Here is a 26,887-nt window from a genome sequence, read left to right on the forward strand (position 1 = left end):
GTACGTCTAACATTTAGATGTATATAAGTTTTAGTGTATAATTGAGTAAGAGGAGGGGGGGCAGAAGATTTTGAGGTTATTTATTTACTTTTTTTTTTTTAATTATTATATATTTAGACAGGGTCTTTCTGTGTAGACCTTACTGGCCTTGAACTTACAGAGATCTTCCTACTCTTTTTCCCAAGCATTGAGGTTAAAGGTGCATGCCAGCCACCATGCCTGGCTGTTTACCCTCCTGAGACAGGATTGTGTAGCTGAGGTTGCTGCCCTCCAACTCACTGTGTAGCTTTGGCTTTAAACTTCCCATTTTCTTGTCTCTACCTCCCAATTACTGGGATTAGAGGTGATGATAACTTCTTGAGTACTGACTGGAGAAACTGTTTATGCGGTTAGGTGGTATTGTGGTTGGTTACAATTCTATAGGAAAAACGAAAGAATAATTAAAGCCTATAGAGAATGATTGACTTACTAGAATTGATGAAGGGGAGAATCAGTAGGAACTGTTTACAGATTGCAATCTTCATAAAATTACTGTATTGATCCAAGCAGCAAACAATACAAATGGTTTAATTTCTGAATATTAAATTCTTCTGGAATTGCCTTTTCTTTACATGCCTACAGGAATACTAACATAAAGCTATACTGTATTAGTATGGGCAATTCAGAAGCTTTTTTAAGTTCAAGGCCAGCCTGGTCTACAGAGTAAGTTCCGGGACAGCCAGGGCTACACAGAGAAACCCTGTCTCAAAAAAAAAAAAAAAAAACAACAACAAAAACAAAAAAGCTTTTTTAACTTGCATGATGAATACTCTTTTTTTTTTTTAACTTGGAGACTATAGTTCCCAGGACAGCATTGACTAAAAATGGCTTCTGTAAAAATGGCCAGTGAGCCTTGTTAGCACATGCCAACCATAGTTGATCACTGTGTGTGGAGGTGAGTAAAAGGAGGCAGGCACAGCCTAAGAAATAGGGTGCTTGTAAAGATGGGATCTAGCCAAGTTTCAGTCAAAGAGGATTTGTTCACTGATGGTTTGGTTTCATAAATAAAACATACCTGCATAAAGATAAGATGTTGATTTTATATAGTTATGTTATTCATTTACTTTTGAAAATTTTTTCAATTGAAAAAAAACTCATATAATACCTTCTGATTATGGCTTCCCCTCTCCTGACACCTCCTAGGTCTCTCTCACTTTCTTATCACCCAGATCCATACCTTTTATTTCTCTCTCTAGAAAGCAAACAAACAGGCAAACAAAAATCCAATAAGAAAAATATGCATATGTATGTGTACGTATATATGAAAAACAACAAAAGCCACAAATGATTTTAGGAATACATACATGAAACCCATACAAAATACAAAATATTTTTTGTTTTTGAGACAGTTTTTTGTCATTTATCCCCTGCATAGCCTGAAATTAGTTATGTAGAACAGGCCAGCTTTAAACTTAGAGAGATTCATTCACCTCTGCCTCCCAAGTGCGGGATCAGATCCATCATTTAAACATTAGTTATGTGCACCACTCACTCTGCCTGGCCTCTCACGTGCGCTTGGTGCCAGGAGGGGGCATCTGATCCCCTTTACAGGTAGCTGTATGCCATCATTTGGGTGCTGGGAAACCTGGGGGGTCCTTACTCTCCAGCCCCTGTAGGGTGTTTGATTTGTTTGTTTGTGTTTGCTTATTTGTTGGCCTTTTTAGTAAAAGGAAAAAGAAGACTATTTACTGGAGGGACAAAGAGCTCTAATGATGTCTCTCTCTCTCTCTCTCTTTTCTTTCTTTCTTTCTTTCTTTCTTTCTTTCTTTCTTTCTTTCTTTCTTTCTTTCTTTCTTTCTTTCTTTCTTTCTTTCTTTCTTTCTTAGATAGAATCTTGCTCTGTAGCCTTGGAGTGTGTGTGTGTGTGTTGGGGGGGGGGGGACTCTGAACTCTTAGCCTAGTGGCTAGTTTTCTATTATCATCCTTCTACTTTCCTAGCACTAGGACTGAAGTCATCTAACAAAAGAATAGAGAAGATAATAGTAACCTTTAATTTTAGGTAAAACTATCAACCAGAGATAAAAGTGGCTGACTTTTTGGATATATTTCATTGATGTGCTTCCCTCTATTCATTATGCTTTTCCTAACTAGGTTAATACTTTTCTGGCAGAATGATTTCTTTTAGATATTGGTAGTTTTCTTTATGCACCTCACCAGCTTTGTCTCACTTGTTCAGGTTAGGGTGAAGTAGGAGTCACTGATTAATGTAATTAAATGTACCAGTCCAAATTTATTTCCTTTTTATTTAATTTTTAAAAAATGTGTATATGTTATGTGTCTGTATATGTGGTTATGTTGTATGTGTGTGCATCTGCACATAGAAATAATACACATATCACAATACAGGTATGAAGATGAAAAACATTGTGGAGTTGGTTCTCTTCTTCTGCCTTTATACAGATTCTTTCTTGACTTCAGGGAATCAAACTGTGGTTGCCAGGTAGGCAGAGGTTGAGCCATAGTGATTTAGTATTAAATGTCAACTCGTCAGAATTTTACATCTCCTTGGAGAAGGATCTCTAGGTATGCTTATAGAGAATTATCTTGGTTGTATTAACTGAGGAGACAAAGTATGTCAACTGTGGGTGTCACCATTCCGAAGGCTGTGGATGCATTCAGTCAGTCATGCAATGCTTTTTTTCTGATTCCTGTCAGGGGTAGCAAAATAGCCAGTTGCCGAGAGCTCCTGCTACCAGGGCTTCCAGCAACAATGGACTGTATCCTTGAACTGTGAGCTAAAGTAAATCCCCCTCCTTTAAGTTTCTTTTTCTTTTTTTTTCTTTTTCTTTCTTTCTTTCTTTCTTTTTTTTTTTTTTTTTGGTTTTTTGAGACAGGGTTTCTCTGTGTAGTCCTGGCTGTCCTGGAACTCACTGTGTAGACCAGGCTGGCCTCAAACTCAGAAATCCTTCTGTCTCTGCCTCCCAAATGCCGGAATTAAAGGCTTACACTGCTGCTGCCGCCGCCGCCACCACCGCCGCCGCCGCTGCCGCCGCCGCCGCCGCTGCTGCCACCACCACCCAGCACCTTTAAGTTTCTTTTGTCTGTATTTTATCACAGAATTGTGGAAAATAACTACACTAGCCATGTTGTTGACCCTGTTTTAAGATAGTCTCTGATAGCTCAGGTTCACTTCTGTTATTCTGAATAATCTAAATGATCTACAAAGAATACTTTGCCAAGTACACACAGGCAGCTATTCCTTAAAAGAAACCAGCCTGATAGTAGCCACCACCACCAAAATAATCTATTCTGTTCAACAGTGTGACTCTTTCAGAGTTACATTTTCTAACCTGTCTCAGCTGATGCTTGTCTGTAGGCTCTAGTTCTGTACTTTGCTAATCTGTCATGAGTAATCTTGACTCTTAATGTAGACAAAGCATTTAACTTTTGCTGCTTCTGTGAACTTCCTTGGGCTTGACATAAAATTTATGTCTTAAATCTTTTAGATGTCCTAAATCTAATCTTGTTGGTGTCTTGCACGTACTCTTTGCTTCTGATGGTTTCAGATCCAATTGATATATTCCAGAAACCTATGTGTAGATTATCCTGGATGCCTCTGATTTCTTCTTTTCCCTACAGTGTTTTATTCAATCTTTGTAGAATTGGTTTATCTAGTTTTGTCTGAGAAGAATTCCTGTTTTCTAGTTTTTAAGCCTATTTTGAAGCTTAACTTTTGGGTAAAACTATATCTTAGCTGTTGTTCCAGAGATGAGCATCCTGAAACAAATTTTACTTGTTTCGTAATTAGACAGCACATATCTTGGGTTGTCGTACATATAATTGGGAATAGAAACAGGTATCCTTAACTAGAACATTGGTTATCATGAGAGAACCAACATCCTGGTGTGTACTAAGCTGTCTTGTCCACAGGACTTCCAAAAGAGCTGATGCCCCGCTTATAACATGTGTTTTCCTGAGTGACACAGCTCAGTAGTTGTCTGTGTTGTGCTAGGTCATTGCGTTTTGTATTGTGTTGCTGGGTCATATGCTATGTGAGTCCTCACAGTCCAGGGTTGTAGGTGTCATTATTCCATGTGTACAGATGAGAAGAAGAGAACTGCACTCCAGGAAATGGTGTCATTAATTCAGGTCGCTGACACCAAAGGGCTCTTGCCTTGTGATAGGAGCACTACCTTTTTAGAGGTGAAAAGTTGAGGTATATGTGAAATCTGGTGTCACCCGACTGTATGCCCTGGTTACAGAGACCTAGCAAGGACGCAGTTTGATACTTCTAGCTGCCTTCTGTCTCCGCCTTCTTGAGACAAAGTCCCATTTAGCCCAGGAATCCTTGAACTCCCCAGATGGCTGAGCCAGGCCTTCAACCTCCCATGTCTCTGCGTCAGTTTCTTGGGGTTGGTGGTGTGAACCACCATTTTCAGCTCTCACCTCCTCCACCCTTCAGTTTTCAAGAATGGGTTTGTTTGTTTGTTTTTTAGCTCCAGCTGGCTTTGAGCCACACTTCCTGCTTCAGCCTCCCAGTATTTCCGCTACAGATGTGTGCACTGCTCTTGTCTTGGTCTTAGATTCTGTTCTCCTTATTTCACCTACATTTCCTACAATGAGCTTCTTTTCCTTTTAATTTTCCTATTTAGAAGATAGTGGGATTGAACGTGGGATCTGTGTGTGTGAGATTAGAGCGTTCTATTACTTGCTACAGTGTAAGGCTAAGCCAACTATTTTTGAAGACTAGTATATGGAGATTTGTTCTCCATTTTCTCATCTATCCTATCTGTCTGTCTGTCTATCTATCTGTCTATTGTCTTGCCCCTAACGTGTGTGTGTGTGTGTGTGTGTGTGTGTGTGTGTGTATTTGTGTTCAAGTGTGTGCATGCCATTGTATGGGCATATATGGAGGCCAGAGGTTGATGTTGGGTAATTTCCTTATTTGCTCTTCACATTATTTCATTATGTTTTCCTTAGGAGGTGGATCCTCTCACTGAACCTGGAGATCACAGATACGCTAGACTTGACTGGCCACTAGCATAAACTGCTCTTCTCCCCACCTTTCCACCCGAGATTTCACTACTGAGATTACAGATGTGCACCACCATTCCTGGCTTTTCACATAAGTATGTATTGGGGGTTTGAGGAAAGGTCCTTGCACTTGTACAGCTGGTGCCTTACTTGAACTTCTTCTGATCCTCACACCTCTGTTGCCCAAGTGCTGTGATTAGAGGAGCACGCACCTTGCCTAATTTATGCAGTGTTTGGGATAGACCCAAGACTGTGCACTCTTGGCAAGAACCCCCATCCTCAGCTTCATCATCTATCACTTGATCTAAGAAGCCTGGAAGGTAAAAACTTGGTATGGTTATGCACATCTATAATCCCATCTGAGATAGTTCTTAGATGAGCGAGAACCTGCTGTTTTAGACCAAGGTAGTTTAGGATCCTTGCCTACAAAGTGAGCTCAAGGTCAACCTGGACTGTGTAAAACCCTGTCTGAGAGGGGTAGGAGGGAGGAAGATCTAGAAGGTGAATGCCTGTTTTACAAGTGAGATTTGTAAAACAGATTTAAGCAATTTGCCAAAGGTAACAGAATGAGCTAAATTTATACTTAAGCAAATTAATTTTGTTTACAATCTTTAAAATTCCCTTTGTAGGCCGTGTGGTGGTAGCAACGGCAGCACACACCTTTAATCCTAGTGCTCTGGAGGCAGAGGCTGGCAGATCTCTGGTCTACAGACCTTTGAGATAATTCTGTAGTTTATCTCCTTTAACACAGCTCTGTCATTAGTGGATTGTAAGGGTCTTACCCAAATTTGTGTTTGTTTGCTTTTTCTTGTTTGGACTTTGGGATTATGAGTTGATCACTTAGCAAGGCTTCAGACATGTATTAGAAGTGCTTTGCATGTGCTGTTCACAGCAGGGGGCATCACGCACTGTGGGGTACTTTAGTTTGCCTCATGTTTTGAGCAGGATAGGTAGGTGAATGGATAGTTAAAACTCAGATTGGTTGGAATGCTGACTGTTCCATAGCCTTTCCCCTGTCCTTATGGTTAATTTTAGTTTTCAGTTTGATAAAGAGTTTTCCTAGCACATCTTTGATTATATTGGTAAGAGCATTTCTGGAGATGATTGGCTCATGAAGCTCTGATCTAACCAATGTATTAATCTGTTGATGGATCAAGTTATTGTTCTGCTTTTAATTATTTTACTTTATGCATGTGAGTGCTTACTTGTTTGTATGTTTGTGCACCATGCACTTGCTTTGTGCCCACAGAAACCAGGAGATGGCATTGGACCCCCTATGGCTGGAATTGTAGACATCTATGAACTGTTGTGTAGGTGATGGAGATCAAACCTGTCTCCTGGAAGAACAGATCATTGAGCCAGCTTCCCAGCTTAAAATTATTATTACTTTTAAAAATTACTGCTTTCTTTCTTTCTTTCTTTCTTTCTTTCTTTCTTTCTTTCTTTCTTTCTTTCTTTCTTTCTTTCTTTCTTTCTTTCTTTGTCTTTCTCTCTCTTTCTTTGTGTGTGTGGTTATATGTGTGTGCATAGTAATCAGAGCAGTTTTCAAGTTGTTTTTCTCCTACTTTATAGCTCTGGGGATCAAACTCAAACTCAGATTATTGATTTTGGTGGCAAGTTCCTTTTAGCCTACTGAGCCATCTTACTGTTACTCCCACTGGGTGAGAATAAGACCACTACCACAACTTTTGAACCCAATTTAAAGCAAGTTTTCTTAAATACTGGCCAGGGTAATGGATATTGGACAGATCTATACCTGGAGAATGGTCATGACTTACATTAGTTGGGTACTTATAAAGACAAACTCCACAAGGCTGTGTGGAGTCATAGCCATCCAGGTATGGACTTGGGTACCGGGGGTCAAGCTCAGGCATGGCGGCAGGTACCTTTACTCACTGAGCCGTCTCTTGCCCTGCAATTCACTCTTTACTCTGCTGTCCTACATAAAGTCACTGCCAATTGTAGGTTGACCTAGTGAACACTAATGAGTCAGAACTGTGTTCAGGGTACTCTTTTTGTGTTGTTGCTGTTTTGTTTGAGACAGAGTCTCTGTGTAGTCTAGGCTGCTCACCCCCCTGCCTCAGCCTCCCACATACTTTAATTATAGGCATATACCAGCATCCCCAACCAGTTGTCACTCTCCTGGGCTAGGTGTTGAATCTGGGAGCTTTGAAGGTCAAGGACTGTACCAAAGAGCTACAGCCCTCTGCCCGCCCCTTCCCCCTAAAAATATAGGGTTTTGCTATGTAGTCTAGGCTGGACTCAAAGTTGATCCTCCTGCCTTAGCCATCTAAGTCCTGAGATTGCAAATATGTGCCATCATGCCCTTCCAGATGATGCTTAAACTGTACTAGGATGAATGTGTCTTTGGGTACCTAGGGGATCAGATGAGAGTGTGAGTATATTTGGGCTGGTGATTAATATGAGAGGGAAGAGACTGAGTTATCAATTCCCTAGTGGGGCAATAGTATTGTTTTTCATTTTTCTATTACGGATATGATTTTGTGTTATGATCAGATGTGATTTGGTATTTATTAAAATGATGCTGGCTGCTTTAGTGGCCCCAAAATGACATTTTTGTTGATTGTTTCTGTTTTGGGAACACAGACTCTTTGCTTCTTGTTCTACATCTGCATTTTCATCTCTGAAGCATGTACCTGTCTACCTCCCAGCGCCTGGCACAGCATCTTTATTCAAAAAGGGCTTTGGACTGAATAAATCGCTAGCCTTTTGTTCTTCCTTTTTGTCATTTTTTTCTCTAAAGTAGCTGTCAGCCACTTAACTGTCCATCCTTTTTCTTTGTGTGTGTGTGTGTGTAGATGTATGTGTTGCATGTGTTCATGTGTGTGTGTGTGTGTTGTATGTGCTCATGTGTGTTAGTGGGAGGGGGATGCCTGTGCTTGTGCTAGAGACTGACACTGGGTGTCTCTCTCAATTGCTTTTTAATCTTAATTGTTGAGACAGAGTTTCTTAATGAAACTTGGAGCCTGATGTTTGACTAGATCAGCTGCCAGTCAATCTCTGGTTTTCTCCTATCCCCACCTCCCCAGTGCTGGAGTACAGGTGTGTGCTGCTGCACCTGACTCGTGGGTGCTAGGATCAAGTGCTTTACTCACTTGTCCTTCACAGCTCCCCCTTTTTGAAATGTATTCTTTGACAGTCTTACACATTTCTAGAATGCATTTTGATCATATCCACCCCATACCTACGCTTCTCCCCCCTAACTCCTGCTGCTGATTCTCTCCCTTCTTCCTAACAACGTTCCCTCCTAGTTTCATGGTCTGTCTTTCTTTCTGTCTTTCTGTCTTTCTGTCTTTCTTTCTTTCTTCCTTTCTTCCTTTCTTCCTTTCTTCCTTTCTTCCTTTCTTCCTTTCTTCCTTTCTTCCTTTCTTCCTTTCTTCCTTTCTTCCTTTCTTCCTTTCTTCCTTTCTTCCTTTCTTCCTTTCTTCCTTTCTTCCTTTCTTCCTTTCTTCCTTCCTTCCTTCCTTCCTTCCTTCCTTCCTTCCTTCCTTCCTTCCTTCCTTCCTTTCTTTCTTTCTTTCTTTCTTTCTTTCTTTCTTTCTTTCTTTCTTTCTTTCTTTCTTTCTTTCTTTCTTTCTTTCTTTCTTTCTTTTATGTGACCCACTGGGTTTAGGGTTGCTTATATGAGCTTCAATTGGGGTTATTTACTGGTGCATGGGTAACTCACCCTTGGTTACATTACTGAAGACAATGACCTTCCCTTTCCCAGCAACCATTAACTGCTTCCAATAGCTCCTGAGTGAGGGAGGGGCCTTTTGGGTTCCTTCCTTATCCCTGATGGAATGTTGGTAGGCTCCATCTTGTGGAGGTGGCCACAGTGCTGAGACATCCTGAGTACAGGGTCATGTCAACAAGGCATGCATCTCCAGGTCTTAATGATTTCTGTTTCATCTTCTTTGATACCCCCTGAGCTTTGGAGACAGTGACTGAGGTATTTTATTCAACAGTCACTTTTTCTTGAATATTGGCCAAGTGTAGACCTCTGTATAAGTGAGGCCCACTGCAAAGCCTAAGAGCAACACTTTTTAGTGGATATAAATATAGTAAATATCTGTTTAGCAAAACAACAGTAGTAGATTTTCCTACGACTTCCCTAGCCACGTTCCTTCCCCTCTCCCCAGGGGAGGGACTCTTAGATTTTTGACCAGGTTTATAGTTAATATCAAGCTTTTTAGTTTCTAATTTTTCTGAGAGAGGATCTCATATAGCTCATTCTGGTCTTGAGCTCTCTGAGATGCTGAAGCTGGCCTTGAGTTTCTGATCATCTTACCTCTTTCTCCCAAGTGTGGGAGTGCAGGAGTGTGCTGCTCTGCCTAGATGTGATACTGAGGGTTGAACCTAGAGCCTTGTATGGGTTAGGAAAGCACTTTGCCTACTCAGCTATATTTCTAGCCCTAGCTACCAGCTACCCATTTCTTTAAAATATTTTCTCAAATTATTCAAGTTTTCCTCTTTGTTCTTGTGATTATGACGGTGTCTTTTGTGAACTGTTTTGAATGTCAGTCTTCTTATTTGGTGCAATCAAGTTTGGCCTTATTTCTGTGTTCTCTAAGTGAATTGAGGTGGGAGTCACAATATATGCAACTTTCTATATGCAACTACATACAAAAGCTGTGTTTGCATCTTTGGTAACCCCTGTCACCCCTGCCACTTCCAGGGTCTCATTTTGATGAACTCACTATGTAGACCAGAGCTCACAGAGGTCCACTTGCTCTGTCTCCTGAGCACTGTGATTAATGGTGTGCACTAAATTACCAGGCAATAAATGGCTCCTTTAAAAGATTTTTTTAAAATTACACATTATTTATATAATGTGTGTGTTTACAAGTGTGTATGTGTGTCTGCTACTGTAGGTAGGAAGACAGCTGTGGAGTTATCTCTTTCTGTGATGTGAATCCCAGGAATCAGAGTTATTTGATGGGCTTAGCAGCAGGTGCTTTCATCTACCGAATTATTTCCAGACCTGCATACTACCCTCTCAAAACTGAGTTTTCCTGTAGCACCTTCTCCAAGACAGGGATACTCTGTGTAACAGCTCTGGCTGTCCTGGAACTCACTCTGTAGACCTGGCTGACCTCGAACTCAGAGTTCCGCTTGCCTCTGTGTTGGGATTACAGGTGTGCGCCATCACTGTGGCCCTGCAACTCCTTTTACTTCTAAAATGTAAGGAGCCGGTTTTGTCTATCCTGTAGTACTTTTCCTCAGAGAACTTACAGGATCAGTACGAAACAGTAGCTCTCTGCTCCATTATGTTAGTGTGAGGCAAAGTCTACATTTTCTTTCAAATCTTATAGTTGGTGTTACTGGTTTCTTCAGTATTTTTGTCTGTTGTTAAGCTAGATATTGGTATATTGGACAGGTTTGTATATCTAGTCTGAGCGGGGAATTAGGTATGGAGGAGAGAGAATAAGTTAAAGTATATGAATTAGTCCAGAGGAAGGAGAGCCTGGATTAGAATCAACTTGGCCATAAAATAGCAGTGACATTTGTAATCTAGGCAAATTATATAAGTCTCCTTAGGCTCTTCTATCTGGGTCACATCTATACAAAGAAGAAAGGAAGCTGATGAATTCAATTTCTGCCTGCTTGTGGGATGCCATTTATTTATGTCACTGATCATGCCTAGAGCCTTTCAGAAACAGCCCAAGTGAGACTCTTGTCTAATTCCTGCTGGGCTCCCGTCTCTCAGCCAGAGGATAGCCTGTGCATGTGTGGGGACGCCAGGAGATGTGGTTAACCTTCATAAGCCCCAGGGCATGAGAGTCTGAGAGGAAAGGAAGTATTTCCAGTTGATATACTCTACCGGGGAGACAGCTAATATTTCAAATCTGTACTTTGAAATAAGGTATGTTTATGCTAGCTAAAATTTCTTCTTTGCTGCCATTATTTTCTGATTTTATTGATATATTTTTGAGCCTGAAACTTCCTGGATAGCTTAGACTAGCATTGGAGTAGCAGTTCACTTGCCTCAGCCTCCTGAGTACTGAGATTACAGGTATGAGTCGTGATGGTCAGTATTCGTTGCAATATTGTTTTGCCTGTAGTGGGATTCTCAATAATTTTAACACTTGGGGCATCGAGGCAGGAGAATTGCCAGTTTGAGATCAGCCTGGACTACATAATGAGAAACTGTCTCCAAAAAAGGGGCTATATCTTTTTACTACTAAATTCTCCTGTCATTTTTTCTTTTTATTTTAAGATGTATTTATTTTATTTTATGTATATGAGTACACTGTAGCTGTACAGATGGTTGTGAGCCTCCATGTGGTTGCTGGGAATTGAATTTAGGACCTCTGCTCGCTTCCAGCGAACCCTGCTCACTTCAGTTAACTTTGCTCGCTCAGTCCCTGCTCGCTCCAGCCCAAAGATTTATTTAATTATTATGTGTAAGTACAGTGTAGCTGTCTTCAGACACACTAGAAGAGGACGTCAGATCTCATTACAGATGGTTGTGAGCCACCGTGTGGTTACTGGGATTTGAACTCAGTCAGTGGTCTTAACTGCTCAGCCATTTCTCCAGCCCCCCTGTCATTTATTTCTTGAGGTCATTTGTTTGTTTGAGACAGGGTCTCTCTGTGTAGCTCCGGCTGTACTGGAACTTGCTCTGTAAACTGGGTGGGCCTCAAACTCAGAGATCCATGTTGCAGTAAATCTCTAGCCCCAATAAGCCTGTGCAAAAACATACAACTCAGTTACAGTATTTATAAGCTGCACTCCTAGATTGGGCAGATTTATCACTACACTACTCCATTCCCAGCCGGGAGGAGATCCCTTGCTGCTTGTGGTTTCTCTGAGCCACCTCCTCTTCCTCTGTCTTCCTCCTCTCTCTCCTTTTCTTCCTCTCTCCCCAAACTCTTTAAAACTTCCAGCCCCACCTTTCCCTTCCACTGCCCAATCACAGGCTTTAGCCTTTATTTAACCTGAGTACTTGGTCTACTACTCTTCAGGGCAGCCCCTCTTGAGGACGTAGAATTAACAGCACCAGGTCGACCCACTTCCCCTCCCCCTTTGTCCATTAAAGGCTCTTTCAGATATAGATTGAGCACAACCATTACAATCATGCAAATTATAAAGTATAAGATACACTTAACACCGAGTCCATCATATTTGTCAATTTTGATAAAGCACTCTACCATCTATCCTAACTTAAAGAGCTTACAATTCCATACCTGATTTATGTGCTGGTTTTAGCTTGTAGTACTATCAGAAAACCATTCTCTCAAATCTGTATCATCTCTCTCAGTGCTAAACAGCTTGAGTTGACTATGAGACTACAACTAGTCTTCAACCCTGTCAGAAGTCCAAGAATGACTCAAATATTACCTGAAAATATAGAAGGACAAAACATAGCTTCCAAAACTTAACCAGTTTGTAGAGATGGCTGACTACCTGGACAGTTCCTCCCTCATTCCTCAAAATGTTAGAGCATCAGTCATTGGCCTTTTGGCCTAGGGTCATCTGACAGACTTTTTTTGTAAAGCAGAATTATGAAGGACTGCTTATTGGCAGAGATATCATTTGACTCAAATAGAAATAACTAAGAATAGTTAAGGTAAAACAGTTCATATATACTTTACATTTAGTAGATCAAGCTTGCCAAGAACTCATAGAGATCTGCCTGTTCTGCCTTCCAAGTGCTAGGATTAAAGCCATGTGCCGCCATGCAACCCCCTACCCACCCAGCATAATTATTTCTAAACCACTAAACCTGTGTTATATACAAGTTATTTCTGATAGTATTTTGTATTGTGAGACAGAGTTTCAAGTAACTGGGCTGATCTCATGTTTATTACATAGCTGAGGATATAACCTTGAACTCCTGATTCTCTAACCCCTTAGGAGGCTAAGTGCTGGGAATACAGGCATGTGTCGTTATGCCAGCTATATTGTTTACATACTACGAAACTGTTTCCTTGGTTGATATCTACCCCATATTTTTCTTTAAAATTTGTCTTGTTTTTAAGAGATCATTCTGCAGCCTAGTATAGCTAAAACTCACTATGTATCCCATGCAAGTCTTAAACTAATAGCAATCCTGCTTCAGCTACAGACATCCCAGTGCTACAATTAAAGGAATAAGTTCTATTCAAATGTCTTTCTTCTCAAAGTAGTGGAACCTTTTCTTCTAATATGTCAAAAGAAAGTTAAGATCAGAATGAATATTGAAAGACAAGGGTCCAGAGACTGACTGCAAACACAGCACCATATATGCCAAAGACTCCTTCAAGAGCAATTTCAAACAAGAGAAAACAAATGTAGTACAGGATCTTGGGTTAGACACTGGACCTAGAAGAAAGCTGTTATAAACTATCAGTATAGAGGCTGCTGAGATGGCTCAGTGGGTAAAAGCACTTGTTATTTATACAAGCCTTATAACTGAATTTGATCTTTAGAACCCATATATAAAAAAGCTAGATATGGTGCTGAACATCTGTAATCCCAGTTCTCCTAGCCCCGTGACAGGAGCAAGAGACAGAAGAATCACCTAGATGTGTCAGAAGTCCACAGAATAGGACATTTAAGGCCATTTCATTATTATTGATCATTTGTCTAAAGACATGTTTGCTTCTGACGGCACCCTCTTCTTGGTTCAAAGAAGAAATTGAGCATCAGTGGAGATGCTCCAGTGGTGATGATGCCCACTAGACAAGGAATGCCTTAATTGATCTGTAGACAGAAATACTGTCCAGGAAAAGGACACACTCTACGGAATAGTCTCTGTTGTGGTGTGACTGGCTTAGCTGGCCACCTGCTTCAGCCAAGAGCAGAGATTATGAATAAGAGATCTGTACTTGGCTGGTCTGATGTTTTAATGTGTGTGTAATGTGAGCATTTATGTTGTTGTTGTAGTTGTTTTGTTTTGAGGCAGGGTCTCATTATATAGCTTTGATTGGCCTGAAACTCACTTTATAAACCAGACTGATCTGAACCCAGAAATCTACCTGCCTCTGCCTCCAGAGTTCTGGAACTCAAGGTGTGCATCATATCAAATCTGGCTATGTGAGAATTTTTCAGAGTCTAGGTTTATAGCATGTCTTCTCAACTCCTGTTGTCATGTTTCCCTCTCTGCTTTTATTTCCCTATGGCCATGATTGTGTGGAAAATGAAATATATCCTTGACTGGTTTCTCCTAGTAGTTTCCCAGAGTTTTATGCTGCAATTCGTTAAAAAAAAAAAAAATGCTTCCAACTCCTTTTCCAAAACAAACAAACTGACTAACCAAAACTAGATGAGCATAATTATTTTGCACATTTGAAAGTGTCTAGCTAAAGAGAGACAGCTGAGTTCTTGGTTCTTTGTATCTAAATGCGTTGTCGTTGGCATCATGCGGTCTGCATCATGGACCGGCATAGGCTTGACAGGAACAAACACGGAGAAGGAAGAGTCTCAATGTGTGTTTTCTGACAAGTAGTAGCGGAGTGTTTGTTTGTTTGTTTTTGTTTTTGTGGGTTTTTTGAAACAGGGTTTCTCTGTATAGCCCTGGCTGTCCTGGAACTCTATAGACCAGGGCTGGCCTTGAACCCAGAGATCCTCTTGTCTCTATGTCCAAAGTGCTGGGATTAAAAGGTCTGCCTCCACCCCTTTAAGTAGTGGTTTCTTTTCTTCTTTCTCAATAATTTTGTTTTAAAGAATTGTAATGAGTACACTGTCACAGTCTTCAGACACACCAGAACAGGGCATCAGATCCCCATTACAGATGATTGTGAGCCACCATGTGGTTGCTGGGACTTGAACTCAGGATCTCTGCAAGAGCAGGCAATGCTAATTCTCTTAACTGTTGAGCCATCTTTTTTGCCTTAAGTAGTAGTTTCTTAAAAGTTAGCTGTGGTATAGAATTTGAACATGTGTCAAGGACCTTTCTGTATTCAGTTATGCAAAAATTATTGCTGTGTTTTGCACTTTGAATGACTTTGTAAACTGTGTAGTTTGACTTTGTGGCTGATTCCAAGCCTCTGGATCCATCCCCCTTTGAGAACTGCTGTCTTAGATCAGGTGACACCTTGAGGACTGACGAAAGTCCCTCTCTCCTAGGCTGGAATAAGAAGGGTGGTTGAGGCTGCATGAGAACAGCCCTCCCTGAAGTCATGCGGCTGGTTGTCTTCAGAGCTGTGGCTCAGAATCGGCACTGACATTTATAAATACTTCTCTAGTGTCTCTGCCGTGTTTGGTGACAATCCCTGGGTATCACCCTACTTCATTGCCTTTAGAGAATTAGTTGTCTCTCATGGCCCTGCTATTGGGAATCTTGAGTGTATTTGTTTACTCTTCTTTCTTATTTTCTTTTAAGATCCAAATTGCCAAAAGTCTTATTCTGTTTCCAAGTAAAGTATGTCAAGTGTGTCATTTTAGCCTCATGGCTGCCATGATTGTATCTTAGTATGTTTTCAAATAACTGATGTTCCCTCAAAAGGCTATTCAAGCTTAGCAGGAGTTTGAAATGCACGGCAGGAGTGATCAAAGCAGTGTATTACCCTGTATGAAAAGGTTTTGAGGTAGAGAGTGACCCACAGTGGGCTTTTAGTGGGCTGGACAGATGGCTGTGACATGTACTAGATTCTTCCCCTGTCTTTGATTTATGTGAATGCTTTGCCTGGTGGGTTGTCTTCTGGGTTATTGCTCAGTGATGTAGACTGAATGTTCCCTTGGAAATTATTAAATCCAGGGTTATGTTTATATTTTATATGTGTGTGTCTATATTGTTGTATGTGTTTGTAATATATACTTTTTATCGATTCTTTGCGAATTTCACATCAGGTACCCCATTACCACTCATCTTCCCATCCCTCCATGTTTGCCCTCTGCCCTTGCAACCTTCCTCCTTCAAAAGACAACAACAACAAAAAAACCAAAACAACTAAAAAGAAACCCCATCTCACTGTAGAAGCTGCGGTGTATCATGCCATGTCACACAGCACACCCTTTTGACCACACAGTTTTACTTACAATGATTCATTGCTCTGCTTTGAATCCTCTGGCTTCTGCTATACTCTCAATGCTGGACTCCAGGTGATACTCTGCTGTTGTCCTGTGTCATGGAGATCCTGTAGCATTAATTCTGCAGGATTGGCCCCTTGATGAGCTCAAGCAGTTCACAGATGGGGTAGATGTTGGGGTGGGCCAACTCTAAGCTGATCTGGGCATGGCTGGACAGCCAGCCAGTTCCTCTGGTGCCCCTGGAGCCAGTTCCTCATGCCACTGGAGTCAGGTCTTCAGCATTGCACCAGTGAGAATGCCACAACCAGCAAGGAGCAGGGCCAGCTCTACTGCACCATGTCACTGGCCAGGTCACTCAGGCCAGCTCGACCTTGCTGCCTAGGTGAGGTGTGAGGCTATTCTCTGAACTGCTGCAGCTGTTGAGGGGTGGGACTGACTCTTTGAAGCCCTTGGACATTAGCATGGTCCTAGGCAGCAGCCCAGACTAGGGACATTGCATGGTCTTTGGTGGTAACATGGGTCAAGAACATTGGCACAGACCCCACACTGCTGCAGGGCCAGGGACCCAGACATGGTCTTCTGAAGCAGCCCGGGCCAGGACCTCACCATGGCCTCAGAAGGCAGTGCAGGCTACTCACATCAGACTGTTCTCACCACCCTTGAGTCTTTACTTCCTCCTTCTTTACCATGTATACATCAGTCTGCTTTATTTATTTATTTATCTTCTTATTATTACTATTATTATTATTATTACTATTATTATTATTATTATTATTATTTTGCTTTTCTCTCCCATCTCTCCACTTTCCACTTACCCGATCATCTTAGTGGTGCCTTGGCTGTCTGGGTATCCTCTGCCCCACATGCACTGTGCAGTGCCAGGCATGGGTCCTATTATTTGTTTTTAATGAAGTCATGCACTTGCTGTGAAATTGCTCTGAGGTCATTTGAGAAAATTTAATACTATTCAATGTCTCCAGAGATAATGAGATCATGCAATGAAAAGGATGCACCTTCCTTCCTTCCTTCCTTCCTTCCTTCCTTCCTTCCTTCCTTCCTTCCTTCCTTCCTTCCTTTTTTGAGACAGGGTTTCTCTGTATAGCCCTGGCTATCCTGGAATTTACTCTGTAGACTAGTCTGGCCTCGAACTCAGAAATCCGCCTGCTTCTGCCTCCAAACTGCTAGGAATAAAGGCGTGCACCATCACTGCCCGGCAAGGATGCTCTTTCTAATTTAGGGTTTTGTTGTATTCTAGCTGGTCTCAAATTCTACTTCTTCTGAGTGCTGGTACTATTCCCCTGCCACCATGGCTAGTAGAAATATTTCTTTCCCTTAGATAAGAGCATGTGCTGTATAGCTTTGAAATGTCAAGAACTATCCCAGTGATGGTGTGTGTATACACCTTTGTTGGTTTTTTGTTTGTTTGTTTGTTTCCGAGACAGGGTTTCTCGACACCTTTGTTTTGTCCTTTGATTTTAATGTGGGCTCTCCAACAATGCCCTGCTTTGTGGACAGAGGCCTTACTTACCTTTGAGTGTGTGCATGTGCCTGGGTGTAGGCCAGGGGACAGCCTTGAGGGTTGTTTCTCAAGCATTATCTATCCACTTTTTTTAGAGACAGTGTCTCACTGGAATGAAACTCACCGAGCCAGCTAGGCTGGCCACAGAGTCCAGGGTCTGTCTGCTTCTCTAGCCCTCGGATTATAAATACTACCACCCTGCTCGACTAGGTTTCTTGGTTTGTTTAAAATCAAGAGTTCTGGGGATCTAACTCAGGTACTGTGCTTGCAGGACAAGCATTCTTTTCTGTTTGAGCTCTCTCAGCTACTCATTGTGACTTTTTTGAAAAATTGGCACTAGTACCTCTTAAGTAGTTGATGCAGTTCTAAAGAGCTGAGAATAATGTTCATTGTGTCATCTCAAACAAAAATTTAGTGGCCTATGGAAGAATGTGTAAAAGAAAAATTGATATCCTCTGAGTTACAGTTATATTCAGTTACTTTCTATTGCATTCATCTGGTCTGGGTATCGTTTTTACTTTTTTTTTTTATTTTGTTTTTTTTTTTTTTGGATTTTTTTTCCAAGACAGGGTTTCCCTGTGTAACCCTGGCTGTCCTGGAACTCACTCTATAGACCAGGCTGGTCTCGAACTCAGAAATCTGCCTGCCTCTGCCTCCCAAGAGCTGGGATTACAGGCACACGCCACCACCACCACCACCTGCTCATTTTTACTTTTAAAAGATCTGAACATGCTGGGCAGTGGTGGCACTCGCCTTTAATCCCAGCACTTGGGAGGCAGAGGCAGGCGGATTTCTGAGTTTGAGACCAGCCTGGTCTACAGAGTTGAGTTCCAGGACAGCTAGGACTATACCACAGAGAAACCCTGTCTCAAACAAAGAAAGATTCACACATAATTGTTGTACATATTTATGTGGCTGTGTGATAATTTGTTACATTCATGCAATGTGAAATGATCAAATCAGGGAAGTTAGCCTTTCCCCTTCTTTAAAAAGTGTTCCTTCTTTGTATTGGGAACCTTTGAAATTCTTTTTTCATCTTTTAGAAATAGAATCGATGAACTGTGAACTTTAATAACCTTACTGAACTGTGATACTTGCTATCCCTCTTTCTCCATGCTGGGGGGAGGAGACTCTGATTTAAAGTGTTCTGGTTTTGTTTGTTTTGGGTTTTTTGTTTGTTTTTGTTTTGCTGTTGCACTGCTGCTGCTGCTTTTGGTGAGGATGGTAGTGGCAGTGGTGACACAGGGTCTTGCTGTGTAATCTTTGCTGGTCTGGAGTGTAGGTGGATCAGGCTGCCTCACCTGTCTTAGCATGTGTAGTGCTTGGCTGTTGAACTGTGGTTTGCTGCTGTCAGGAATGTGAGGGCTGGGGCGGTATTCTGTTTGTTTCTTTTTGTTTGTTATTTAGACAGTCTCTCTTATGTAGCTCTGGTTGTCTTGGAATTCACAGAGGTCCACCTTCCTTTCCTTGAGTGCTGGAATTAAAGGTGTGGGCCACACACCTAGCCCTCCTCCTCTTCCTCCTCCTGCTGCTGCTGCTGCTGGTGATGGTGTTGTTAAGTGAGGGTATATAGTAGTCTATTCCTTGTTAATGACATTGTTATTCTATTGCTATAAACCTTATTTCCTAGAATGACAGCCATCTGAGTACCTAAAGGTACTAATTAGAAATTTTACCTAAAGCCAGTTGTGATGATTCATACCTAGAATCCTTGGGCTTGGGAGGTAAAGATGAGGATCTGGAGTTCAAGGATAGTCTTGGCTACATTGCCAATGAAGACCTCCCTGAGCTACATGAGAACCTGTCTCCATTAAAAAAAAAATCCTGTGTGTGTGTTGTGGTGTGTGTGTGTGTGTGAAAGAGAGAGAGAGAGAGAGAGAGAGAGAGAGAATAAGGTATGTGACATAACAGATTGGCAAGTAGTCAAGGAATACAGACAAATGGATGCCCACAGTATAAAGATAATTCCTATTTATGTGTCTGCCCTGGAGGTTCACTGTTGGTCAGGAGGTGGCCTGTATTAACCCTTCAGGGGAGATTTGTAGTGCTTACTATGGCTAATGGAATTTAAAAGAGAAATATGATTCTAGAAGTTGAGGGTACTTTGCACAGCTTTTTGAAAAATGTGGTTGGGACTAGGCCAAGATGTAGAGAACAGCCTAAAAGCAGACATGACGCTGAGGCCTTCGCTCAAGGCCTCATGACGCTGAGACTCCTACAAGCTTGGGCAGAGTGGCTGTGTGGCCAGTAATCGCTTCTCACTGGCCATGTGCTGTTCTGTGGCTGCATCTGCCTTGTCCACACAGGACCCGTTCCTTTGATGCTCACTCTGCCTGAAGCACACACTTACTGTGTCTTTGTGGCTTCCTGTGTCCCCTAGTCTCTGCATAGTGAGGATTTCCTTGACATCCAGTGCAAAGTAGCAGTTCCTCCTGTCACACACTAGGCTTCACACTCTATATATTCTTTTTCCTCTTGCTGTACCTAGAATAGTGCCTGGGATGACTATCTGAGGGGGGGGGGGGAGAGGGAGGGAGGGAGAGAGAGGGAGGGAGAGAGGGAGAGGGAGGGAGGGAGGGAGGTAGGGAGGGAGAGAGAGAGAGAAACTGTCCAACTGTCCATCCGTGTCTCTGTGTGGACAGGCAGGCATGAGCATAGGAGATGGTTTTCAGCAAACTGAAAGGAGCAGGATGCCATGAGCAAGTGGGAATTCAAAGACATCTTGTTTTTATTTTGTGGCTGTTCCTTTCTTGTCAAAGTAGCCCCTGAGATGCCTGGGCTGGGCAAACTCATCAAAGTGTGTATTAAGGTAACATTCTCATGCCAGGGTGGTGCACGCCTGTAACCCCAGCACTCTGGGAGGCAGAAGCAGGCGGATTTCTGAGTTCGAGGCTAGCCTGGTCTACAGAGTGAGTTCCAGGACAGCCAGGGCTACACAGAGAAACCCTGTCTCAAAAAAACCAAATCCAAAAAAAAAAAAAGGTAGCATTCTCATATAGAAGATTGAGATTTGGCTTTGGTTAGTTTGCCTTGCTTTAAAAAGCTCCAGGGATTCCTCTTTGGGATGTTTTTCTTGGAAAGGCTGTACTCCTAAGTGAAACTTTGGTGATTCTGATGCCTCTTGACCTCCGCTTAGGACCCTACTGTGGACATGAGTCGGTAATGCCCACTGAGGACTTCTGGGAGCCATGTCAGACGATTCCGCCTCAGGGAGCGATCCAGACCTGGACCCGGACGTGGAGCTGGAGGATGCGGAAGAGGAGGAGGAGGAGGAGGAGGTGGCAGTGGAGGAGCATGACAGGGATGACGAGGAAGGCCTGCTGGATGGTAAGTTCCTCTACTGATAACAGATTGCCTTATCCTTTCTTCTGTGGAATTTTTACTGGGAGAACATGGTATTTCTAGTTGGTTTTTTGGAGGGCTGGGGTTAGAGGGTGTTGAGACAAGGTCTTACACTGTATAGCTGAGGCTGGCCTGGAACTCACTGTAAACCAGGTTTACTATGAACTGCTGCAATCTTTTCCCCTCACCCATCTAAGTATTGGGGTTGTAGGTGTATGTATTATGCCAAGATTCTAGTTGGATTTTGTAGACCGTCTGTAGTGAGAACAGGCAGAAGAAAGGGCCACAGAACGTCCGTGGTCATTCTCAGGAGGTGAATGGTTGTTCTTTCAAGGAAACCTTGTTTTAGTGGTAGAAAGATGAGCATTTAGTCCATCTTTGACAAAAAGGTAGGCTCAAATCAGAGAGGAGAAGTCTGTGGTAGAGTCCCTGTGCCAAGTCTGCAGCCTTGAAGTATCAGCTCTCAGGTATAGTGGTGTCCTGTGAGTTTCCTGAAATCACAATTAAAATTCGGGGAGTGGGGGTCCAGAAAAGGGGAAATCATTTGAAATGTAAATTAAAAAAATATATCAATAAAAAAAAAAGAAAAAAAAAGAAAATTCTGCTTGCACGTTTGTAATGAGGGAATTATGTGGATAGAGATTCTCAGACAGATTGACAGTCCCAGAATGTTGATCTCTGTAGTGCTGGTCCCTTGTAAATTGTTCCAACTAGGAGGTAGCTGTATCTTTGTAGCTGATAGGCTCCCCCAGATTCCTCTTATTTAAGTTCCTGTTTCCTTTGACTCTCGGCCTTTTTGTTTTGTTTTGTTTTTCTTTTTATGGTTTTTTTTTCTTTTCTTTTTTTTTTTTTTTTTTTTTTTTGAGCAAGAGTCTCAGTTTGTAGCTTTGGCTGGCCTTAAACTGGCAGTCCTCAGGTGTACTAGGCTAACATCTGGTTTTTGAAATAGCCTAGAAACTTTCTTTCCTTCTCTTTTGTGGCACTGTCACTAAGGAAGAAGCTTTTGGTTATAATATTCTATTACTTTGTGGGACTGAACAGTGCACTAGACCATCACTTTTCTGAGGGAGTCTAGGGAAATGTGCTTCTCCCTTCAGATTCTGATCCTGAACAGCAACCCTCTTTCTGATGTCTGCTCTTACATTCTTCCGTTCTCATTCTCTCTAACCTCACACCTGCCATGTGGTTCATAAGTCAGATTTTCTCTCCATTACACACCGCTTACATCTTCTCCGTTTAACCTTTGACTTCCTAGGTATCTGCATCACTTTCTGTTTCTCATCTGGGTTCTCAGATAGGTATTTGTAGACATACTTAGAACCCTGTAAAGTTCAGATGGCTTTTAGATGCTGCTGAGTATGACACCTATACAGAAATATATACCTATATACACATGCATCTCCCTTGAATATGTGTCTGTCTGTCTGTCTGTCTGTCTGTCTGTCTATCTATCTATCTATCTATCTATCTTTCTTTCTTTCTTTCTATCTACCTACCTACCTACCTATCCATCCATCCATCCATCCATCCATCCATCCATCCATCCATCCATCCATCCGTCCATCTCCTTAGCTTTGTGGAGTGTTGCAGGGTCCCTTCCTTCTGGTCTCTACCGTCTTCTCCTCCTTCTCTTCCTTTTGAGGCAGGGTCTCTATGAATTCCACTTTGGCCTCAAATCTGACATCCTCCTACTTCAACTTCGTAAGAAATTGGATAAGTCTGTTCCTCTGTACCTAGCTTTACTATGGCATTTTATACATGAGACTTGAGTATCTGTGGACTCTGTTATATATAGGAGGAGATCTTGGAAACAATTTCCCAAAGATATCAAAGTATTTACTAAACATTACATGCCTTTAAGGCCATACAGTTATTTATTTAGAAGTGGCGAGAGTTTTACTGTGATTTGTTTGAGAATAGTGTAGTTTTAATGCTGGGTGTAGTGGCTATTCCTGGTTGTCAACTTGACTATATCTGGAATGAACTACCGTCCAGAATTGGAAGGTTCACTTGTGATCATGCATGGAGATCTTGAGGCATAGTGGCTATGAATCCCAGAAGATTAAAACAGGAAGATCTCTGAGATCAAGGTCATCTGGGACGAAGCAAGTCCCAGATCCTGCCAGTGGCTCTCACCTTTTATCTGGGCCACACCTTCTGCAATGATAAGGACTTTGGAAGAAGAAAGATTAGAGCTCTCTTCTCCTGCTTGCCTCTTGGGACTGAGCAACTGTTAGATCCTTGAGCTTCCATTCACAGCTGCTGCTGACCATTGTTGGGGAGTTGGACTACAGACTGTAAGTCATCAACAAATTCCCTTATTATATAGAGACTACCCACAAGTTCTGTGAATCTAGAGAACCCTAAGACACTGGGTTTTCTCCTTTTTTCTTTCTCTGTTTTTGTTGTACCAGGGATGGAACCCAGGCTTTTCATTCTTCCAGGCATGCACTCTCCCACCAGCCAATAAATGTGCAGATGACAGAGTCTCATGTATAAGGTTCAGGTGCATTTTTGTTTGTTTGTGTTAAAAAACAATTTATTTTGCACCAGACATAGAGTTGTACACCTTTAATCTCTACACTCTAGAGGCAGAGGCAAAAGGATCTGTATTGAAGGCCAGCCAGGGCTACATTGTAAAACCCTGTTGAAAAAGGTAAAATAATATATTTCTTCGAATTTTGCATCAGGGCTTGCGTGGTTTTTATTATGTTCCATGATTTCTAGCAGAAGAGAACATTGAGAATTTTTTTTTAGGATCCACTTAGCAGAAAAATTTGAGAGGCCTTGGCTGCATGTGTCAGCATCTCTTTATTTTATTATTCTGCTGCATTTTGAGGGAGATGGGGACTAGATATCAAGCTTGGGGCTGTGGGAATGCTAGGCAAGTACTTGTACCACCCAAGGCATGTGTGCCTCCAGCCTTTCGTCTTAGTCTTTACATGGCATATCAAGGTCCTGGCCTCCTAACCCACACACGGCATGCTTAGTCCCTTCCGGAAGCTGCTTCATAACCAAAAAGTAAGACTTTACCTTCGGCCTGAGGCAGAACCACTTCATCTTAGACTGCTGAGTAGGGAAAGCTGGTCTCCCCTCTCTCTGCGCTTTTGATCCCCTTCAGGAAGTTTGCTTTTTGCTTTTCTTGTGGTCCCCTTCTTGTTGTTCTCTTTGAAGTTTGAAGTATCAGAGATGAAGTGTTCTAGGCAAACAATCAAGGAAAGGCCTCAGGAATAAACTTGATTTAGAATCGGAAACAATGAGACAAATTGTGGATAGAGCACAGTGAGATAGTTACAAATCAGGGGATGGAATAGCCCAGGATAAGCTAGGCATGGTAGTTCTAGTTTGCTTTTCTATTGCTGTGAAAAACACCATGACCAAGAGGAACCCAACAGAAAGTAAAAGGTGTGTTTGACTCACACTTCCAAGTCCCAGTTGGTCACTGAGGGGAGTCAGATGCTTGGGTGGGTATAGTTATCTAACTGGAGACTTCTTTATATCAGAAGCTTGGTGTAGGAACCACAGTGTCATGCTGGCTTTCTCCCCGGCTCGTGCTCGGCTACTTCTTATCCAAGCCAGGCCTACCTGTTTAAAGATGGGCCCACTTATAGTAATTAGGAAGCAAGGAAACGTCCTATGTCCTGCAGGCACGTCCCCTGCACAGCTTTTCAATTGAAGTTCTCTCTTTCCTAGCTGTATCAAGTTGCATTCAAGATTAGCTATCACACAAGAGATATGAAGAAGCTAAAATCCTGAATTAATTTATATAATTATATATTATATATATTTATTTATATCCTTCCCTGTGTGTGTGTGTGTGTATGTGTGTGTGTGTGTGTGTGTGCTTCTGTTACAGGTGTGTTTGGAAGTATGAGGACTACTTGTAAGAGTTGATTCTTTTCTCACAGGTCCAGGGATTGAACTCAGGTGGTCAGGTTTGGCAGCTGGCACCTTTACCAACTGACCCATCTGGCTGGCCCCTACAGTTTGGTCTCATGGGTTAGTGATTTCAAACTCTTACTGAATTCTCACCATGTCAGTAAAAGTAAATAGCGACAGTCTACAGGAAAGGTCATATTCTTCAAGAAACTGGAAACAGAAAAAGTACAAAGGGCTCCAGAGTTAATTTAACCAGAAGCAACCTGAGTGGGTTTGGTTTTATAAAGAGTTACAGTAATCCCAATACTAAGGAGGCTGAGGTGCATGAACCCTGAGGCCAGCCTGGCTAGATCGTGAGACCCTGTAAACTCCTAACTCCTCTATTTCACAGGATGAGTGTAGGAAGTGTTACACCTGAGAGGGCTGGACATGAATATCACGTGGTTGCCTAGCCTGCATGTATAGAAGGCCCTGGGTTCGGTTCTTAGCATGGCGAAACAGTGCAAGTTCTACTAGGGAATGGTAACTCCCTATACTTGTAATTCCAGAATTTTGGAGGCTAGGCGATAAGGATTGGCATGAATTTGAAGCCAGCCTAGTCAATGGAGTGTGAGACCTCTTGTGAAAAAAACGACAAGAAAGGGCAAAGTATGAGCTCAGTGGTAGACTATTTGGCAGTTACAGGGTCTTAGACTCAGTCTTTTGTGTTACCATCCTCCAAAAGTCTTGCAAAAAGGGCTGGAAAGTTGGCTCCGTGGTTGGGACTTCTTGTTCTTACAGAGGCCTGGAGTTTCATTCCCAGCACCCACATGTCATGTCACAGCTGTCTGTGACTCCAGTTCCTATTGGTCTGATGCCTCTTCTGACCTAGGGCAGCAGGCATGCACATGGATGCACATACATTCATGAAAGCAGGGTACTTGTAATATAAAAGAAATCTAAAAATTACAAAACAAAAAGACCCTCAAACAAAACTGTACCTGGAAGGAAATATTTCAGAAATCTTTTCTTTTTGTCACCAGTTATTAATTTGTGTGTGTGTGTGGGGGGGGGGCATTGGGTTTCTTCTACTGTTCTCTACCTTAAATTTTGGAGGTCCTCACTGTATCCCAGTGCCCCTCATTCTGGCTAGATTGTCTGGCCTGCAAGCACCCAGGATTTATCTGTTAGGTCCTTCTAGCACTAGAGTTACAGGCAAGCCTCACTGTGTCCAGCTTTTATACAGGAGCTGGGATCCAGACTCCAGCCCCCACGCTCTCACAGCCCGTTGGTTGTTGCTCACCAAGCCATCTTCCCAGCGCCGTTTTCTAAAACCTCTCTGTAACCGGGATCACAGAGTATATCGCATTTATATTCTTTCTACCAGTTCAACTTCATTTACTCAGCATAATTATTTTGATTTATATGTGTTTTCTGGTTCAAGATGAAAGTAGGGAAGAATGGGAATGTTTTTAGGAACAAAAGGAGTTAGCAGATGGGCCTGTCATAGTGATGCACATTTTAATTCCAGCACCCCAGGACAAAGGCAGAACCCTGAGTTCAAGGCCAACCCGACATATATAGTAACTTCTAGGCCAACCAGGGCTACCTGTCTCAAAATATGCAAACAACAAAACTGCAGAAGTAGTTGGAGTGTAGTCAGGCCCTGTCAAACAACAGACAAGTGGAGGCGCTGATGTCCCTCTGACATTTCACCTAGTTAGGTTTCAGCATTCTGTTCTCTCGCTAGGCAAGTCGTAGCATTTCTTAAGTTACATATTCAAGTCAGATCTTTCTTTATTGATGAGTAAGTAGTTTATCTACTGTGTGGATGTACCCCAGTTTGTTTATATGCTTGCTTTCCCCACACCTAAAGGGAATTGTTTTTTAAGACAGATTTTTCTATAGGCTTGCCTGCCTGACTGTATAGTTAAGAATAGCCTTGAATTCATGGATTCTTGATTCTTCTGCCTAAGCTTCTGTAGTGCTAAGATTATAGACCTGTTCTACCTCATCTGGCCTTTCCCCCTCACTGAAATAAAGCTTGTATAAGGAACTATGTGCAAGCTTCTTATGAAGCTGGGTGAGAGTGGATTCCTAGCCAGGGGTAGCTCAGTAGTTACATAGCAGTTATGGAGCCCTGAGTTTGTTCCCAACGCCTTCCCCCTTTAATGGATTGGCTCTGTTATCTCTACTATC

General features: G+C 42.1%; 1 protein-coding gene across 1 annotated transcript in view; it reads left to right on the forward strand.

Annotated features, from left to right (window-relative positions):
• Rad54l2 (RAD54 like 2) overlaps nucleotides 1–26,887 on the forward strand; it is a 97,188-nt gene that overhangs the window by 12,210 nt on the left and 58,091 nt on the right. Inside the window, exon 2 of the mRNA XM_052187394.1 lies at nucleotides 20,625–20,815. Within this exon, the coding sequence (XP_052043354.1) occupies nucleotides 20,677–20,815 (139 nt within the window). The 5' untranslated portion in view covers nucleotides 20,625–20,676. The remainder of the gene's footprint in view (nucleotides 1–20,624; nucleotides 20,816–26,887) is intronic.

The sequence above is a fragment of the Apodemus sylvaticus genome, chromosome 7, assembly GCF_947179515.1.
Source record: "Apodemus sylvaticus chromosome 7, mApoSyl1.1, whole genome shotgun sequence".
NCBI lineage: Eukaryota > Metazoa > Chordata > Mammalia > Rodentia > Muridae > Apodemus > Apodemus sylvaticus.